Source organism: Lucilia sericata, unplaced genomic scaffold (assembly GCF_015586225.1).
Source record: "Lucilia sericata isolate MDLA Ls3-8-SP2 unplaced genomic scaffold, ASM1558622v1 Contig001431F_arrow, whole genome shotgun sequence".
Classification (NCBI taxonomy): domain Eukaryota; kingdom Metazoa; phylum Arthropoda; class Insecta; order Diptera; family Calliphoridae; genus Lucilia; species Lucilia sericata.
Window position 1 is genome coordinate 75,815 of NW_023995364.1, and position 22,540 is coordinate 98,354.

The window sequence follows — 22,540 nt, forward strand, 5'->3', positions numbered from 1 at the left end:
GTGACATGAATCAGTTAAAGCCCTTTTAAATTGAAAATAGATTTTGTTTTTATGAAAATAAATTATTTTTCAAAACTAGTTTTTATTAAACTTAAAAGTTTAAGGTCTAACATTGTGTACTCAAACCAGTTAAGCAATTGTTTACATCAAGAAAAAAAAAACGTAATAAACCGGGTTTGCGTCGCGGCGCCTAAAGTTCTTTTTGCTCGTTTTAGATTTAAGAGTTCTTTTTAAGATTTCAACAAGGTGCTAAGATTTATTGCTTTTAATATTAATAATTTTGTTGCTATTTAAAGCAAATCATTGTTATTAACAATATTAATTTGTTGTTTGTAAATTTTCGAATGTAGGTTTTAGAAAATTTAAATAAAATTTTTAAAAATTATAAACAACGTTGCAGGGCATTATTACATCAACACGTGAGATCATGTTTTGTTAAGCAAAGTTAAAAAAGTCATAAAAACAGTTTGATTCTTGATGAATTTAAAACAAGGGCTAGTCACAGTTTGTGGAAAAATATCTAAATAATTTTGTGAATTTTTGTTTTCAAAATTTTTCTTGAAACCAAAGAAATATAAATTTCACTTTCCTGGAAATATACAAAAATCATATTTATTATATCATTTCCGTTTTACACTAGAGGGTTTTAGTTAAAGCTCATATACGTCTTCAACTTTATCGTCTTACAAAAAAAAAAACTTCACTAATTTCTTTGTAAAAATATGTGTCTACATATTTTTAATGTTTTATGTCAATTTATGCAAAATAAACACATAAATAAAATCATTGGCATTTTTATGGTATTTCCTTATTAAAAAATTACATTTCTTAAATAATTTTACAGTTTAGAGAAATTATTTAATTTTTTTTTTTGCAAGTGAAAATCATAATTGTTAATATGAGTGGGGGAAAATATGTTTAATGCATGTTTTTTGTATTTGTTGCAATTTTTTTATAACATTTTTGATGCATCAAAATATGCAACAGGTTGTTGTTGTTTTTGTTGTTGGCAGCATGCTTAGGTTGCATGCGTACAACGCATAAAGAAATTTTTCGAATCAGGTTTTCCCCCATCTCTCATAATTTGTTGTTCTCTTGCTATCGCAAACTCTCATCGCATTCAAGTGAACAATTTTTAACACTTTTTTGTTTGGGCGATTTAATATTTCTTTTTTCGCTAATATTTTGTTGGGTGATAATAAGGTGGCCAGATGTTGCACAAGGTGGGTTGATTTGATTATTTTAAATCCAGAAAAATTGTCTTTTCTTAAAGCTTATGTTTTTGAAGACTAGACTATAGACAAGACTATAGACTAGACTATAAACTAGACTATAAACTAGACTATATACTAGACTATAGTCTAGACTATAAACTAGACTATATACTAGACTATAGACTAGACTATAGTCTAGACTATAGACTAGACTATAGACTAGACTATAGACTAGACTATAAACTAGACTATAGACTAGACTATGGACTAGACTATAAACTAGACTATAGACTAGACTATAGACTAGACTATAGACTAGACTAAAGACTAGACTATAGACTAGACTATCGACTAGACTATAGACTAGACTATCGACTAGACTATAGACTAGAGACTAGACTATAGACTAGACTATAGACTAGACTATAGACTAGACTATAGACTAGACTATAGACTAGACTATAGACTAGACTATAGACTATACTATAGACTAGACTATAGACTAGACTATAGACTATACTATAGACTAGACTATAGACTAGACTATAGACTAGACTATAGACTACACTATATACTAGACTATAGACTAGACTATAGACTAGACTAGACTATGGACTAGACTATAAACTAAACTAAACTATAGACTAGACTATAGACTAGACTATAGACTAGACTATAGACTAGACTATAGACTAGACTATAGACTAGGCTATAGACTAGACTATAGACTATACTATAGACTAGACTATAGACTAGACTATAGACTAGACTATAGACTAGAATATAGACTAGACTATAGACTAGACTATAGACTAGACTATAGACTAGACTATAGACTAGACTATAGACTAGACTATAGACTAGACTATAGACTAGACTATAGACTAGACTATAGACTAGACTATAGACTAGACTATAGACTAGACTATAGACTAGACTATAGACTAGACTATAGACTAGACTATAGACTAGACTATAGACTAGACTATAGACTAGACTATAGACTTGACTATAGACTAGACTATAGACTAGACTATAGACTAGACTATAGACTAGACTATAGACTAGACTATAGACTAGACTATCGACTAGACTATAGACTAGACCATAGACTAGATTATAAACTAGATTATAGACTAGACTATAGACAAGACTGTAGAGTAGACTACAGACAGATTTCAAGTCTGGACACTTTAAGCTCTACAAAAAAGCCTACCTTTTAATCAGGAGAATTCTTTTTATGGTTGCAATAAAATCACAAAATATTAAGTAATAATAAAAACAAATACAACAAAATCTCAGACATGAAGGCCAAATCAACTTGAAATAAAAAATAATAAAATCATATGTCTATATATGGCTTTAAGCCAAGAAACTAGATGTGCAACAGGCCTGTCACAAACATGCAACAAACAAAAAATAAAACAGAAGTCAATGCAATCAATTAAATAAATTATGTTAAGGCGTTTGTTGTTGTTGTTGCTGTAGCTGAATGTTAAGTATATTTAATAAACATAAAACTAAATATTCAAAACTATAGTAGAAGAAACTTATTTTTAATGCTTTATTGCACTTTTCATATTAAAACATGAAAAATAACAAAAAAACAAAATAAATTCAGTTGCAGTTGAGTGCGTTTCGATTACGGTTTGTATCATTCTGCATGAGTGCCTTCTATGGAAACATTGACTGACTATTTTTTTTTTTTTTTTGCTTTTAAAACATACTGAAAAATATTGTAAATTTAATTTAAACTCGACTCAATTGCAATGAATAGTGCGAGTAAAGTCTTAAACATGGTAGTAGTAGTTGTTGTCTACTACTATTCATTTATTTATTTATTTGTATGCAAGTGGTGGTTTGCATACAATTTTTATTAAATCCATTGAATATATAGTTTTGGTGTCTCTCTCTCTTCTATGGTGCACACCAGGCATGGAAAACTGAAATTTTAACAAAAATAGTACTTTTTTAGGTTTTAAAGGACTGAACAAATTTTCAGATGGATTATAGACTAGACTATAGACTAGACTATAGACTAGACTATAGACTAGACTATAGACTAGACTATAGACTAGACTATAGACTAGACTATAGACTAGACTATAGACTAGACTATAGACTAGACTATAGACTAGACTATAGACTAGACTATAGACTAGACTATAGACTAGACTATAGACTAGACTATAGACTAGACTATAGACTAGACTATAGACTAGACTATAGACTAGACTATAGACTAGACTATAGACTAGACTATAGACTAGACTATAGACTAGACTATAGACTAGACTATAGACTAGACTATAGACTAGACTATAGACTAGACTATAGACTAGACTATAGACTAGACTATAGACTAGACTATAGACTAGACTATAGACTAGACTATAGACTAGACTATAGACTAGACTATAGACTAGACTATAGACTAGACTATAGACTAGACTATAACTAGACTAGACTAGACTATAGACTAGACTATAGACTAGACTATAGACTAGACTATAGACTAGACTATAGACTAGACTATAGACTAGACTATAGATTAGACTAGACTATAGACTAGACTATAGACTAGACTATAGACTAACTAGACTAGACTATAGACTAGACTATAGACTAGACTATAGACTAGACTATAGACTAGACTATAGACTAGACCTATAGAGACTATAGACTAGACTATAGACTAGACTATAGACTAGACTATAGACTAGACTATAGACTAGACTATAGACTAGACTATAGACTAGACTATAGACTAGACTATAGACTAGACTATAGACTAGACTATAGACTAGACTATAGACTAGACGATAGACTAGACTATAGACTAGACTATAGACTAGACTATAGACTAGACTATAGACTAGACTATAGACTAGACTATAGACTTAGACTATAGACTAGACTATAGACTAGACTATAGACTAGACTATAGACTAGACTATAGACTAGACTATAGACTTAGACTATAGACTAGACTATAGACTAGACTATAGACTAGATTATAGACTAGACTATAGACTAGACTATAGACTAGACTATAGACTAGACTATAGACTAGACTATAGACTAGACTATAGACTAGACTATAGACTAGACTATAGACTAGACTATAGACTAGACTATAGACTAGACTATAGACTAGACTATAGACTAGACTAGACTAGACTAGACTAGACTATAGACTAGACTATAGACTAGACTATAGACTAGACTATAGACTAGACTAGACTAGACATAGACTAGACTATAGACTAGACTATAGACTAGACTATTAGACTAGACTATAGACTAGACTATACGACTAGACTATAGACTAGACTATAGACTAGACTATAGACTAACTATAGACTAGACTATAGACGAGACTATAGACGAGAACTATAGACAGACTATAGACTAGACTATGACTAACTATAGACTAGACTATAGACTAGACTAGAGACTAGACTATAGACTAGACTATAGACTAGACTATAGACTAGACTATAGACTAGACTATAGACTAGACTATAGACTAGACTATAGACTAGACTATAGACTAGACTATAGACTAGACTATAGACTAGACTATAGACTAGACTATAGACTAGACTATAGACTAGACTTATAGACTAGACTATAGACTAACTAATAGACTAGACATAGACTAGACTATAGACTAGACTATAGACTAGACTATAGACTAGACTATAGACTAGACTATAGACTAGACTATAGACTAGACTATAGACTAGACTATAGACTAGACTATAGACTAGACTATAGACTAGACTATAGACTAGACTATAGACTAGACTATAGACTAGACTATAGACTAGACTATAGACTAGACTATAGACTAGACTATAGACTAGACTATAGACTAGACTATAGACTAGACTATAGACTAGACTATAGACTAGACTATAGACTAGACTATAGACTAGACTATAGACTAGACTATAGACTAGACTATAGACTAGACTATAGACTAGACTATAGACTAGACTATAGACTAGACTATAGACTAGACTATAGACTAGACTATAGACTAGACTATAGACTAGACTATAGACTAGACTATAGACTAGACTATAGACTAGACTATAGACTAGACTATAGACTAGACTATAGACTAGACTATAGACTAGACTATAGACTAGACTATAGACTAGACTATAGACTAGACTATAGACTAGACTATAGACTAGACTTAGACTATAGACTAGACTATAGACTAGACTATAGACTAGACTATAGACTAGACTATAGACTTAGACTATAGACTAGACTATAGACTAGACTATAGACTAGACTATAGACTAGACTATAGACTAGACTATAGACTAGACTATAGACTAGACTATAGACTAGAAAGTAGACTGTAGGCTAGACTAGACAATATACTCGATTTTAAACAAGACTATGGACTATATATAATAGAGTACTGAATTTTCCATGCCTGTTGCACACAAAAAACTACCCACAATTACCTGCCGCCTGTGTTTTTCTATAGTTTTTTTTATAAAATTTTCTTTAGTTTTTGTCTATATCATTGATTATGGCTGTAGATTTTCTGAATCTACTCTAGTCTACCTGACTGCCTGGCTTTACTCTGGTTGCATTCGTCTACCTGCAACCAGTTTAGTTTAAACTCTCCCAGTGTTTAGTTTATCGGTGACTCTTGGTTATATGTTTTTCTATAGATTACGTTTTCTGATGTAAACTCTTGTAAAGTGTGTTTAAACTTAAAAAAACGCCTGTAGCAGCATCCTGTGTAAATTATTCCCCATAAATCGCTTGTTTCGCTCGAGTCAAGTTTTTTCAAATTTACGCACGTTATTATAACAAGTGCGTGCATTTTTCATATATATTTTTTGCGTAATGCCAGTGTTTTAGCAGTCCTATCAGTGCAGTTATTTTTGCAAACAGATTTTAAATCTTAAAATGTCTTGTAATTTGTCAATATAAATAAAGTGTGCGCGAAATATATATTAAAGTGTTTTTCGCCTTTATCAGCTTAGTGAAAGTCATATTAAAAATTTTATGAAAAATTGTTAAACATTAGTTTGGGGGAAAAAAAAATTATAAATTTAAATTAGTTTCAAATTTAAAGAAAAACTAACTTAAAATTGAATACGTGAGAACTAAAGTGTTTACATAAATTACGAGAAAATTATATTCCAACGGATGTCATTACTAAACTGCAGTTTAAATTTGAATTTAACCACCAGAATTGTGTATTATTTTAAGGTAAACTATGTATTTTGTAAGTGGGAAGTTTAGAAAAATGTTTAGCCACCGCACAGTGGTATAGGAAAAAAAAAAGAGGGAAATAATTCGGTAAATTCTAAACGGTTAATCCGATTTTAATGAAATTTGGTATGCACAAAGAGGAGGTGTTGTCGAGTTTAGGTTTTGAATTTGGACCTTATAGGCCAACCAGGGGCCCGGCGGGGGGTCCTCAAATTAGGACACCTCGGCTATGTTAAATTTTTAAAACGATCCTATTTCTTCATTTGAGTTCCGATTTAAAAAAAATTTCGTATATAGAATCTCCTCATCGAGCACTATAAAAAATGTCGTCGTAGCAGTAAATTATCTCTTATAGTTTAGGAGATATTCGCATTTGAAAATTAAAATTTTAAAATTTTTACCGTCCTTACTTTAGTTTTTTTGATAATAGCAGGTCCAAATATTTCCGATTTTCGCCATTTTTTTTTATTTGCCTAGCACTATTATTTTCATCCATAAGGTTAACTCTTAAATTTGTTACATATATGGATGAAAATAATAGTGCTAGGTAAATTTTCTAAAAGATGTTGAGTTTTCCCTAATTAATTTGTCACTTAAAAAACATTAGGTAGGCATGTTATATATCAATGGAAAGGTAATTTTGTCTATTTTTCAAAACTGTATATAATTTTTGAAAATTAAAAAATTCGCGGAATACTTTTTTTAAAAAAAATTAAAAAATGTTTTTTATTCAGTTTTTGCGAAGATACAAATTTTTCAAATTGCAATAAAAATTTTATTTATGAATATTTTTTGATGAAATTTTACAGTTAGGTAGATTTTTTTACTCAAAATCCAAAATTAAATAAAAATTTCGAATTTTCTTATTAGAAATCCCGGAATTCCCAAAAAAGTTTTAAAAAATCCCAAAAATGGGATTTTTTGGTTTTTTGCCTATTATATCCATACCAGGGGCGGGGTTATCGAAACCCGTTACAAAATGATTAAGAACTTATTGGGTCATATAAAACAGGTCACTATAATTTGATATCGACTATGCGATTTGAGAATTTTTGCTCAAAATTTAATTTTCCATAAAAAATAGGGTTTTTTTGGATGGACCTGGTCCCCTCGGTATCAAAAATTTTTAGGTTTTGTTTCATTTATCGTACTTTATGTAAAGTCAGCTTTCCAAAAAGTATAAATTCTATATACATCTTCTTAGAAACTTTTTAGATAACTTAAAAAGAAAAAGATACTTTTTTCCCAAAAAAATGACAAAAAATCGCCTTTTTTTAATTTTTTAAATTAAAATGCCTATAACTTTGGACTCAGTCATGATTTTTACATAATTCACAATTTCACTGCTTGATATATAAACTTGTTGTTAAGCGAATAAAACAAAATGGCGAAAATCGGGAATATTTGGACCTGCTATTATCAAAAAAAACTAAAGTAAGGACGGTAAAAATTTTAAAATTTTAATTTTCAAATGCGAATATCTCCTAAACTATAAGAGATAATTTACTGCTATGACAACATTTTTTATAGTGCTCGATGAGGAGATTCTATATACGAAATTTTTTTTAAATCGGAACTTAAATGAAGAAATAGGATCGTTTTAAAAATTTAACATAGCCGAGGTGTCCTAATTTGATGACCCCCCGCCGGGCCCCTGGTTGGCCTATAAGGTCCAAATTCAAAACCTAAACTCGACAACACCTCCTCTTTGTGCACACCAAATTTCATTAAAATCGGATTAACCGTTTAGAAGTTACCGAATTATTTCCCTCTTTTTTTTCCTATACCACTGTGCACCGTTTTTTGTGGTCAATTGGTGTCATGGGGTTTTTTATCACTCAGCAGCTAATTATTGTAGAACATTGGTTTTGTCCAAGTTTCTGATATTGTTATATATAAAAAATAAACACCTGAGGGTGCCTGCTTAGGCTAGTAGGTAGTTGTGTAGTCTGTTAGTGCGTTGGTTGTGAGTTTGATTTAAACCAAGGTCTCGCGAAAAGTAGCTCATAATCAGACCCTATAATGGCTTTGGAACATTTATTCGGATCTGATGTAACCCTACACTAAACTAAACTAAACACCTGGGTGAATCCATATCAAAACGGACAGAAAACAGCAATTTTCGGATTTACCATCTCCGATTTTAATGAAATTTCCCACACATATTATGGTTTGAAAGTGTTCTTTAAATCAATGACTTTTTGATCGGAATCCCATTCCAGACCAAAAATATCGCGCTTTGAAAACTTAAAAATATGTTAAAATTGTCTAAAAGTATATACATATAATTGCCCATAACTTTGAAATTCCTTTAAGTACAGGATAATTTTTGATTTCGTTATAAAGCCAAAGATATTGTCTTTAAAATCGTGCAAATAAAATATTTTACTTCCAAAAGGTTAAGGGTCAATTTTTATAGTGTATTGTTCGATGCCAAATATATCAGACAGCCCCATATTAAAAATTATAATAGGACATGGTATGAGGATACCTATATTCTCTTCTATATTTTAGTGAAATTTTTTCGATGGAGACTCGTGTAGTTCAGGAGTTATTAACCAAAACGTAATTTAAAGCAAGTTTTTTATACAAAATCGTATGAAAAATTAAACAAACAGAAAAAAATACAAAGTGGAATCAATTCAATTTATATGGAAAATGCTATGTATCTCTTAAACTGCAGGACCAATTTATATAAAATGTACAAGAAAATTATTAAGAACGATTTAACCTTACTGAAAATTTACCTTGTTACCGCCCTGTTAAAATACAAGGTGAGGTATGTGGTGTTAAATGAGAGTACTTCGACTATAAAAAAAATATTAAAGCTTCACAAATCTGCAAATAAGGACCGATTTGGCTGAAGTTGAATTTTTCTTATAGTAGACAATACGGGTATTATAAAACTTAATGGTAGTACTAAGTTATAAGTAAAATTGAAAAATTATTTTAGTTTAATTGTTTAACTTTTGTCCACTACTTTATTTAAATTATATCTCTTAAACCCTTAAATTTAATTAGTATTGCAATATGGATCTAGCTTTACTGTATTGTATAGATTACGAAAAGTTTATGATCAGTTAAATTTGATCTCATTTATAGATGATAGAAGCTTTAAAATAATTTTTGAAGTCGAAGAGTTAACTTCTTAAACGCTGTTTTCCACCTTTTATTTTAATATTGTGATGACAAAGGATACCTCCAGTAAGGCCTGATCGTCCTTCATAATTTTCTTGCACATTTCATTTAAATCGGACCAGTGGTTTATGAGATACAATGTAATTTACCATATAAATTGAAATTGATTCTAATGTGTATTTTTTCTGTTTGTTTAATTTTTCATACAATTTTGTATAAAAAACTGGTTTTAAATTACGTTTTGGTTAATAACTCCTGAACTACACGAGTCTCCATCGAAAAGTTTTCACTAGAATATAGAAGAGAGTTTAGGTATCCTCATACCATGTATTTTTATAATGTTTAACACGGGGCTGTCTGACCTATTTGACATTGAATTATACACTATGAAAATTGACCTTTAACCTTTTGGAAGTGAAATATTCTGTTTACACGATTTTAAAGACAATATCTTTGGCTTTAATATGAAATCAAAAATTATATTGGACTTTAAGTAGTTTCAGAGTTATGGGCAATTATGTGTATATACTTTTAGGAAATTTTAACATATTTTTCAATTTTCAAATCGCGATATTTTTACATTGGAATGAGATTCCATTCAAAAAGTCAATGATATGTGGAACATATTATATATTTTATATGTGTGGTAAGTTTCATTAAAATCGGAGATGGTAAATCCGACTGCTGTCCGCTTTCACATGGATTCTCCCACCTGTTTATTCAAAAATTGTAATTCTGGTTCCTTATAAATTAAAAGTTTCATATAGCTAAGACAGTCATGACGTCAACGTTTACTGGTAAGACGAAGAATCATTTAAAAGACGTCTATGCTCTCACTAACATTTATATGAGATTTAGGCAAAGAATTCTCTTTCACCTTTGCTTTCTCGCATACGTAAGCTCATTCTGTCTATGTCTGTTTTATATAAATATTGAATATGAAGTATTCCAGACAGTCGGACTTTGTATTCCGAATTTAACTCTGGTTGTCATAGAACTTTTACAAGATCGACATTACATATATCTTTAAGTTTTCATAGCTTTTTCAATATGGAGCAGTCTTTCAAAGACTTCTGGAGCCGACAGACACCAATCGTATTTGAGTAAAAGTGATTGTAATCTTGTATTTCCCTATTTTGAACATCAAACAAGATCAATCGATTTTTTTTGTAGAAACATTTTGAAATGTTCAAAATTCTTATGAAATTAGTTTTCGAATGTTAATTTCATAAATTTTTAAATTATTATAAACTTTGCCTTAAGGCTAATAATTTTAAACAATTTATTTATATACTTATTAATTAATATTAATGAAATAAAACGCTCAAGGGTTTAAAAAATCCGATCACGAATCATTATAATTTCATAACTCATCAATAAGTCGCGTGACGCATGATCAGCAACCAATAAATAAATTACATTTCATATGAACAAACACAAAACCAATCATATAGTGTGAACGACCTACAAATCAAATTTAAATTAATTGACGCTTTTCTTTTTAAGTTTTATAAAAACGTGCTACGATTTTTGATAATTATAAAAAAAACTTCAGCTAAATTTATCACTTTAAAAGAGTAAAAAAGACGTATTTTTAAATTATTTTAAAAGCTAAAAAAACTATGTAACTTTCTCACCTAATTAAAAAATTTTTACAAAACTTAACTACAAAATGAAATTAAAGTTAAATTACTAAAGTTTACGTGTCATGAAAGTTAGGTTTTTATGATGTTTTGGAAATTTTTATTATTTAAGTCAATTAAATAGTTTAATGTTATAGTTAAGCTAAGTTTATCTATAAAATCAAATTATAAAATTCTCCAGAATTCCAAAGAATCTTAATTTATGGTCTTAAATAAAGAAGAAACAAATGCCATACTATCAGAAATGCCTTGATACGGTCCAGATCTTTTGTTTTATTTAACAAACAGAATCTCCATGTAAATTCTAATGATCGATCAATATTAAAGTTTCATTTGAAATAAGGGACAGAAACAGACATGGAAAATTTCGTACTTTTCTCAGAACTTTTTGATACGACTAATCTATAGATTATATACTAGACAATAGACTAGATTCTAGACTAGACTATAGACTAGACTACAGACTAGACTATAGACTAGACTATAGACTAGACTATAGACTAGACTATAGACTAGACTATAGACTAAACTATACACTAGACTATAGACTAGACTATAGACTAGACTATAGACTAGACTATAGACTAGACTAGACTAGACTATAGACTAGACTAAACTATACACTAGACTAGACTAGACTATAGACTAGACTATAGACTAGACTAGACTATAGACTATAGACTAGACTATAGACTAGACTATAGACTAGACTATAGACTAGACTATAGACTAGACTATAGACTAGTCTATAGACTAGACTATAGACTAGACTATAGACTAGACTATAGACTAGACTATTGACTAGACTATAGACTAGACTATTGACTAGACTATAGACTAGACTATTGACTAGACTATAGACTAGACTATAGACTAGACTATAGACTAGACTATAGACTAGACTATAGACTAGACTATAGACTAGACTATAGACTAGACTATAGACTAGACTATAGACTAGACTAGACTAGACTATAGACTAGACTATAGACTAGACTATAGACTAGACTATAGACTAGACTATAGACTAGACTATAGACTAGACTATAGACTAGACTATAGACTAAACTATACACTAGACTATAGACTAGACTATAGACTAGACTATAGACTAGACTATAGACTAGACTAGACTAGACTAGACTATAGACTAGACTAAACTATACACTAGACTATAGACTAGACTATAGACTAGACTATAGACTAGACTATAGACTAGACTTTAGACTAGACTATAGACTAGACTATAGACTAGACTATAGACTAGACTATAGACTAGTCTATAGACTAGACTATAGACTAGACTATAGACTAGACTATAGACTAGACTATAGACTAGACTATAGACTAGACTATAGACTAGACTATAGACTAGACTATAGACTAGACTATAGACTAGACTATAGACTAGACTATAGACTAGACTATAGACTAGACTATAGACTAGACTATAGACTAGACTATAGACTAGACTATAGACTAGACTATAGACTAGACTATAGACTAGACTATAGACTAGACTATAGACTAGACTATAGACTAGACTATAGACTAGACCTATAGACTAGACTATAGACTAGACTAGACTACTAGGACTAGACTATAGACTAGACTATAGACTAGACTATAGACTAGACTATAGACTAGACTATAGACTAGACTATAGACTAGACTATAGACTAGACTATAGACTAGACTATAGACTAGACTATAGACTAGACTAGATAGACTAGACTAGACTAGACTAGACTATAACTAGACTATAGACTAGACTATAGACTAGACTATAGACTAGACTATAGACTAGACTATAGACTAGACTATAGACTAGACTATAGACTAGACTATAGACTAGACTATAGACTAGACTATAGACTAGACTATAGACTAGACTATAGACTAGACTATAGACTAGACTATAGACTAGACCTATAGACTAGACTATAGACTAGACTATGACTAGACTATAGACTAGACTATAGACTAGACTATAGACTAGACTATAGACTAGACTATAGACTAGACTATAGACTAGACTATAGACTAGACTATAGACTAGACTATAGACTAGACTATAGACTAGACTATAGACTAGACTATAGACTAGACTATAGACTAGACTATAGACTAGACTATAGACTAGACTATAGACTAGACTATAGACTAGACTATAGACTAGACTATAGACTAGACTATAGACTAGACTATAGACTAGACTATAGACTAGACTATAGACTAGACTATAGACTAGACTATAGACTAGACTATAGACTAGACTAGACTAGACTATAGACTAGACTAAACTATACACTAGACTATAGACTAGACTATAGACTAGACTATAGACTAGACTATAGACTAGACTTTAGACTAGACTATAGACTAGACTATAGACTAGACTATAGACTAGACTATAGACTAGTCTATAGACTAGACTATAGACTAGACTATAGACTAGACTATAGACTAGACTATAGACTAGACTATAGACTAGACTATAGACTAGACTATAGACTAGACTATAGACTAGACTATAGACTAGACTATAGACTAGACTATAGACTAGACTATAGACTAGACTATAGACTAGACTATAGACTAGACTATAGACTAGACTATAGACTAGACTATAGACTAGACTATAGACTAGACTATAGACTAGACTATAGACTAGACTATAGACTAGACTATAGACTAGACTATAGACTAGACTATAGACTAGACTATAGACTAGACTATAGACTAGACTATAGACTAGACTATAGACTAGACTATAGACTAGACTATAGACTAGACTATAGACTAGACTATAGACTAGACTAGACTAGACTATAGACTAGCTATAGACTAGACTATAGACTAGACTATAGACTAGACTATAGACTAGGACTATAGACTAGACTATAGACTAGACTATAGACCTAGACTATAGACTAGACTATAGACTAGACTATAGACTAGACTATAGACTAGACTATAGACTAGACTATAAGACTAGACTTAGACTAGACTATAGACTAGACTATAGACTAGACTCTAGACTAGACTTTAGCTAGACTATAGACTAGACTATAGACTAGACTATAGATTAGACTATAGACTAATCTATAGACTAGACTAATCGATCGCCGTCTTCTTAGATATCTTATAAAATATTAATATAATTTACGATCGTTTTCACTCGATCACTTGATTTAGTTGTATAACTCAGATACGATTTTCACAGTAATTTAGTAATGCTCGCTGTAATGGTGAAATCTTTCCCAAATAAAAAAAGCGATCAGTTATTAAGTGTAAACATATGATCGTTGAATATTGCTCTTAATCCTCATATCAAATTCTTTTGATTTTTTTGCGATTTTTTCCATAAATTATTTTTTTCTATAGAAAATGCAAATTTAATAATTTTCATACCAATATGTAATTATAATTATTGCCTGCATTATTATATTTATTTAACGTTAAAGTTTATTAACCTAATATGCAAATTTTCTATAAAAAAATAGAAACATAAATGTGTTAAATAGTTTTGTTTTGGAAAATTGCAATTGTAGAAATTGCATATAAAATTATAATTTATAAAGAAAATAAGCAGAAAATAAAATGCAAACATCATAACTGCTGCCGACATTAAAAAAAAAAAAAAACAGAAAAAAACTAATGATAATAATCGTGATACTCAGTACCATCATCAGACAACCAGCAACATGAGTGTTACTATAATATACTACTAACATCACATGCCTGTCTGCCCACCCTACATGAGAGGCTTGACTAACCTCCCTCCCTACCTCTCTAGATCTCACTACTGTTTATATAGACATCAAGTAATTTGTTAAAAAAACAAGAAAAAAAAATGTGCATAAAACATATAGAAATTATTTAAATAAAATACTTAACTCCCCGTACATTCACACTTTGCTAGAAAACAATTTACACTACACACCTTAAAACTTTAATTCAGCTGCAGTGTAAATGATACACTCAATTGTTTTCAAATTATGTATTTTCTTTTTTTTTTCTATAAACTTTATTTTGTTTTCGTTTTATTATATTTTATTCGTGTTTATTTTGTAAATTGTTTATGTGAAACAATGAATTTTTAAGAAAAACTTTCATTTTTCGTTTATGTTTATCAAAAATTTTAAAAATAAATTACTTTTTTTCGTATAAATATTTATACTGAAGAATTAATGATTTCATGTCAGATGAGCAATGGAAAATTGTTGTATTAGTAATGAGTTTTAAATAATAATGAAAACAAAGAAAATTGTTCAAAAATATAACAAAAATTGTCATTATTAAGTTAATTTTTGTTAAAGTTGAAAAAATGGCTCAAGATCAGAGAAATCGGAAGCCTAATAAACCTCATGATACAATGTGTCACATATTCTAGTCTATAGTCCAGTCTATAGTCCAGTCTATAGTCCAGTCTATAGTCCAGTCTATAGTCCAGTCTATAGTCCAGTCTATAGTCCAGTCTATAGTCTAGTCTATAGTCTAGTCTATAGTCTAGTCTATAGTCTAGTCTATAGTCTAGTCTATAGTCTAGTCTATAGTCTAGTCTATAGTCTAGTCTATAGTTTAGTCTATAGTCTAGTCTATAGTCTAGTCTATAGTCTAGTCTATAGTCTAGTCTATAGTCTAGTCTATAGTCTAGTCTATAGTTTAGTCTATAATCTAGTCTATAGTCTAATCTATAGTTTAGTCTATAGTCTAGTCTATAGTCTAGTCTATAGTCTAGTCTATAGTCTAGTCTATAGTCTAGTCTAGTCTAGTCTATAGTCTAGTCTATAGTCTAGTCTATAGTCTAGTCTAGTCTATAGTCTAGTCTATAGTCTAGTCTAGTCTATAGTCTAGTCTATAGTCTAGTCTATAGTCTAGTCTATAGTCTAGTCTAGTCTATCGTCTAGTCTATAGTCTAGTCTAGTCTATAGTCTAGTCTATAGTCTAGTCTAGTCGTAGCTATAGTAGTCTATAGTCTAGTCTATAGTCTAGTCTATAGTCTAGTCTATAGTCTAGTCTATTAGTCTAGTCTATAGTCTAGTCTATAGGTCATACGTCTATCGTCTAGTTCTATAGTTATCTATAGTCTAGTTATAGTCTAGTCTATAGTCTAGTCTATAGTCTAGTCTATAGTCTAGTCATATAGTCTAGTCTATAGTCTAGTCTATAGTCTAGTCTCTAGTCTAGTCTAGTTAGTCTCGTCTCTAGTCTATAGTCTAGTAGTCTAGTCTATAGTCTAGTCTATAGTCTATGTCTATAGTCTAGGTCTATCAGTCTAGTCTATAGTCTAGTTCTATAGTCTAGTCTCTAGTCTAGTCTATAGTTCTAGTCTAAAGTCTAGTCTATCGTAAGTCTCTAGTCTAGTCTATAGTCTAGTCTAGTCTATAGTCTAGTCTATAGTCTAGTATATAGTCTAGTCTATAGTCTAGTCTATAGTCTAGTCTATAGTCTAGTCTATAGTCTAGTCTATAGTCTAGTCTATAGTCTAGTCTATAGTCTAGTCTATAGTCTAGTCTATAGTCTAGTCTATAGTCTAGTCTATAGTCTAGTCTATAGTCTAGTCTATAGTCTAGTCTATAGTCTAGTCTATAGTCTAGTCTATAGTCTAGTCTATAGTCTAGTCTATAGTCTAGTCTATAGTCTAGTCTATAGTCTAGTCTATAGTCTAGTCTATAGTCTAGTCTATAGTCTAGTCTATAGTCTAGTCTATAGTCTAGTCTATAGTCTAGTCTATAGTCTAGTCTATAGTCTAGTCTATAGTCTAGTCTATAGTCTAGTCTATAGTCTAGTCTATAGTCTAGTCTATAGTCTAGTCTATAGTCTAGTCTATAGTCTAGTCTATAGTCTAGTCTATAGTCTAGTCTATAGTCTAGTCTATAGTCTAGTCTATAGTCTAGTCTATAGTCTAGTCTATAGTCTAGTCTATAGTCTAGTCTATAGTCTAGTCTATAGTCTAGTCTATAGTCTAGTCTATAGTCTAGTCTATAGTCTAGTCTATAGTCTAGTCTATAGTCTAGTCTATAGTCTAGTCTATAGTCTAGTCTATAGTCTAGTCTATAGTCTAGTCTATAGTCTGGTCTATAGTCTAGTCTATAGTCTAGTCTATAGTCTAGTCTATAGTCTAGTCTATAATCTATTCTATAATCTATTCTATAATCTATTCTATAATCTAGTCTATAGTCTAGTGACTAGACACAAAACACTTGCAACATGAATACCCAAATACAATGTTGTCAACTATATAATAAATTAAAGCTACAAATTAAAATCGAAATAATGAAATTGATAGCAAAACCTTCACTTAATTTCTTTTTGTTTTATATAAAATTCAACAAAATAAATTACAATGTAAAAACGTTTAGAAAAAGAGGCAAAGGAAGTAATATCATGCCGGCTAATTTTCCAGCTGTTTAAAAACAAAATGCGTTACTTTGTTTTCAGCTTGAACACGTAAAAACTTTAAACAATTGTAATTTTTGGACCAATGTTTTTAACTTACTTTATTTCTAAACAATAAACTTTATTTAGCTCAAACAAATAGAAGAAGAAAAAAATAGGAGAAAGGGTTTGTACTCGCAAAAAAAAAAAATAAGTAACAATGAAATTTCGAAAGTTTAATTTAATTTCATTGTGTTCCTTTCTTCTTCACGGCAGTACTCTACTCTACTACTACAAAAAAAACTGTTTAACTTTTAATTAAATTGTGTTGTAATTTTCTTTATTTTTTTTCGAATAACATTTACTTTAACTAATATATGTATTTGCTCTGTTTTTTCGTTTTTTTTTTTTTAGATTTATTAGCTGCCTGGGAGGATTTATTAGGCTGGAGCGAAAATGCTGCTGCCGCACGTAAAATGCAAGAAGACATGATTGTCTTAAAACATGCTCTAAATCGTGGGCAATAAATCATCATTGAATGGGAGATACAGAACCGGCAAGCCAAAGGAGAGGGAAGCCCTAAAGGGGAGGGAAGAAGACAGAAGGCGGAACAGAAGGGGAGGGAAAAGGAAAAGGAGAGCGGGGGGGGGGGGAAGAGGGAAAGAAGGGGAAAAAGGGGCGGACGGACGGACAGGACGGACGGACGGAAGGACGGAAGGACGGACGGACGGACGGACGGAGGACACGGACGGACGGACGGACGGACGGACGACGGACGGACGGACGGACGGACGGACTACGGACGGACGGACGGACGGACGGACGGACGGACGGACGGACGGACGGACGGACGGACGGACGGACGGACGGACGGACGGACGGACGGACGGACGGACGGACGGACGGACGGACGGACGGACGGACGGACGACGGACGGACGACGGACGGAAGGACGGGACGACGGACGGACGACGGACGGACGGACGGACGGACGGACGGACGGACGGACGGACGGACGGACGGACGGACGGACGTACGGACGGACGACGGACGGACGGACGGACGGACGGACGACGGACGGACGGACGGACGGACGGGACGGACCGGAGGACGGACGGGACGGACTGGACGTACGGACGGACGGACGGACGGACGACGGACGGACGGACGGACGGACGGACGGACGGACGGACGGACGGTACGGACGGACGGATGACGGACGTACGTACGGACGGACGGACGGACGGACGGACGGACGGACGGACGGACGGACGGACGGACGGACAGGACGGACGGACGGACGGAAACGGACGGACGACGGACGGACGGACGGACGGACGGACGACGGACGGACGGACGGACGGACGGACGGAGGACGGACGGACGACGGGACGGACGTACGGACGGACGGTACGGACGTGACGGACGGACGGACGGACGGACGGACGGACGGACGGACGGACGGACGGACGGAACGACGGACGGACGGACGGACGGACTGACGGACGGACGGACGACTGACGGACGGACGGACGGACGGACGGACGGAGGACGGACGGACGACGGACGGACGGACGGACGGACGGACGGACGGACGGACGGACGGACGGACGGACGGACGGACGGACTGACGGACGGACGGACGTACGGACTGACTACTGACACTACGACGGATAGACGACGACGGACGGACGACGGAGGACGGACTTACTACTACTTACGTACTTACTTACTGACTTACTTACTTACTTACTTACTACTTACTACTTACTTACTTACTTACTTACTACTACTTACTTACTTTCTTACTACTTACTTATTTTGTGTTCTTTACAACAAAAAATTCTGAAATTTTCTTTAAAAAATGTTTAAACTTTTACCCAGTTTGAATGTTTTTTAAAGAAAAATCTGATTACTTAAATTTCTTAAGGAAAAGCTTCTTTCAAATTCTTATAGCTTTAAGAAGTTTTTTAGTATCCCCCAAATTTAATCTTCCAAATGCTCAGAATTCACAGCTTGACCTCTTTCCTATTACCATCTATTACTTCAAAACTATAAAGAAGAAAAAATTCAATTTCTAAATTTATTTCTCTGCATCTATTTACAGAATGAAAAAACTCAATTACAAACGTATCGCACTAGTATGCTAAAACTTAATGCTTCCGTCCATAGTTGGCTAACAAGACAAGAGAGACGTTTACAAAACGCACTAGTTGAACAGCAACTAACTGAGGCGGCTGCCAAGGTAAGCAATGAGCTGTTAGAGGAAAAAGACGAATTGGAGTCCGAACCAAGCAATAACAACACACAGCAAACTGCCACAATACAAGAACAAATCGTAGATACAACAACAGGAGCTGGTACAATAACAGAAACCACAACCATGATAACTGTCACTGATAGCAATGGCAATCAAGTGGAATCACATACAACATCAACAACAACAACAAACACTGCCACAGCAACAGCCTCAACCTGCACAAATACAGTAGGAACAAGCACCACCACTCAAGCTCAACATCAGCAACAACAATTGATGATGAACTCTACTAGCAGTTGTAGTGGCTCTGAAAAGAATTGGGATTTACAAACATTGATAACATCAGAAACTGAATTCCATAAACATTTGAAAGATGAAGTCAGTGATATGTATACAGCCTGGGATGAGGCTGATGCCAGGTGAGAGATTATAGAAATAAATTTAAATATTTTTAACAAGATTTTACAATTAAATTTATTTTTTGTTTCGTTTTGTTTTTCTTTAGAATCAATACTCAACTGGAAGTTTTAACTTCTTCTTTGATTGCCTGGCGTCAATTGGAATGTGGTCTTTCAGAATTCCAATTGGCTTTGGGTCAAGATCGTGGCACTCTTAAAGGTTTGGAAGGGGCTTTGAATACGGGACAAGCTACTCCCGGAGAATTGGCTCAAAATGTTAAACTAGTGGCTAAATTGCTGTCGGAGAAGGTTAATGTTAGTCAGGAACAGGTAAGAAAGTTTGAATATTTATATACCCCCCTACACCCCTTGGTCGATTAAGCCATGTCTATCCGTCTGTGAGGCTGGCTGATCGTAATTTTAAATATTACTAATCGAAAATTTTATTTTCTCTCTTCCCTTCCAGCTCACGGCCGTTCAAGACTACTTGGATCCCAATCATATTTTACACATTGCCAAATTTACCGCTTCCAATGGTTCCCTCTCCGATTCCGGCATTTCAGATGGTGGTACTACCTCTGATGGTGGTTTATCGGAAAGAGAACGTAGACTGGGTGTCCTAAGACGTCTGGCCAAACAATTAGAATCTGCCTTGGCTCCCGGTAGTGAAGCTATGAAATCGATAGCAGCCCGTATGGAATCAGCAGAAAATGAATTGAAAAGTTTACAAAATACTTGTCGTGATTTAATAGTGAGAACAGCAGCTTCTCATCAAAATAAGAAACAACAAATGCAACAAGAGGCAACAGATAAACAAGAGGAACAGAAGGAGAGCAGCGCTATTAAGTCTGCTCAACAAGCTAATGGTTCATTAAAAATGTCCCAAGAAACTAATGGTAAATTGAAACAGACGGCTCAGGCAGAAACAGCAGCAGCAAATGGCCATGGCGGCCAAACAAATAATAAACGTAACCGACGTAAAAATAGACGTAATTCGGGTTCTAATAGCAATGCTGTGGTGGCTGCAGATATGTCACAAAGCAATGCCTTGAAAATGACTTCTGCCACAGCAGCCGGTGATGGTGGTGATGATCCCTCTGATGACCCTTCATTGGCCTATGATTTAGATACCTCCGATGATGAACTAACACCCAAATCTAAACGAGGCTGGGGTTGGCGTATAGCACGTGTAGCAGTACCCATGCAATTGGCTCTCTTTGCCGTGTACTGTGCCGCCAATCTTATGCAACCCAACTGTTGTGATAACATAAATAACTTCTCTATGAGTTTTACACCACAACTACGTTATATAAGAGGTCCACCACCCATCTGAAGGACTTTATCAAGAGTCATGATTTTCGAAATCATAAAAATGTTAGCAAAGCTTTTAAGAGCTTTAAAGCTAGTTTTTTAACAAAAAAAATGTCTCTTAAAAAATGAGTTAGGGTTTAGGAAATCCCCCATAATTACAAGATAACAGGGGTCCCCTTTTAGAAGTGTTAAACTCTTTTATTAATAAAATGTATAGTTTATACTCGTTATGTATAAGAGTTTTAAGAGACAACGCGTTTATATATTGTATTGTAGCGTTATGATTTGTATAAGAGCGAGAGCGAGAGAGAAGTTAGCAAGCAATTTTAGCTGGAAAATAACTCTCTAATTGATCACAGTTAAGCAGCAGTTTGTAAGCAGTCGTAAGGAGTTTGTAAGAAGTTTATGTTTTTTTATTTAAATTTTTTATTAAATTATGTTTTATGATTATGATTTATGAAGATAAAAAAGAAATGTTTAAAGGGCAATTTAAGCTTAAAAAAAAGAAGCAACCAGCATTTACTTATTTTAACAAGTTTGTGGAAAATATAAAACGCTTAAGTTGAGTTTTAAGAGATAACAGCTAAAAGCGTTTAGAGTTTAAAGGATTTTTTTTTTTGATAAGGACTTGTTTAAGTAAAATGTTAAGAAAAGTTTTGTTTTTATAACTTTGATTTACAAAAAAAAAGAGCTTTTCGTCAAGCAAAGTTAAAAGGCAAATAATAAAGTATTAAACATCTATTGTTTGACTATTGCTTTAGCTCTTTTTTTAAATTTTTCTTAAAAATTTGGTATAATTTGTACTTTTTTTTTTAAAAAAACCTATTAAGAATTTTATAATAATTTGTCTAAAAACCTTTTTGTAAGTTTGTATGTCTTTAATTTGTATAGAAATTCTAAACTATTTTATTTCTTAATTAATTAATTTAAAAATTTATTGTA

General features: G+C 32.9%; 1 protein-coding gene across 1 annotated transcript in view; it reads left to right on the forward strand.

The window, feature by feature from the left end:
* Positions 1–22,294, forward strand: part of LOC119611364 (serine-rich adhesin for platelets-like) — a 30,619-nt gene extending 8,325 nt beyond the window's left edge. The window contains exons 2-6 of the mRNA XM_037966920.1: positions 18,044–18,149; positions 18,181–18,214; positions 19,737–20,308; positions 20,395–20,617; positions 20,754–22,294. Coding sequence (XP_037822848.1) covers positions 18,044–18,149; positions 18,181–18,214; positions 19,737–20,308; positions 20,395–20,617; positions 20,754–21,620 — 1,802 coding nt within the window. The 3' untranslated portion in view covers positions 21,621–22,294. The remainder of the gene's footprint in view (positions 1–18,043; positions 18,150–18,180; positions 18,215–19,736; positions 20,309–20,394; positions 20,618–20,753) is intronic.
* Positions 22,295–22,540: the final 246 nt, after the last annotated feature.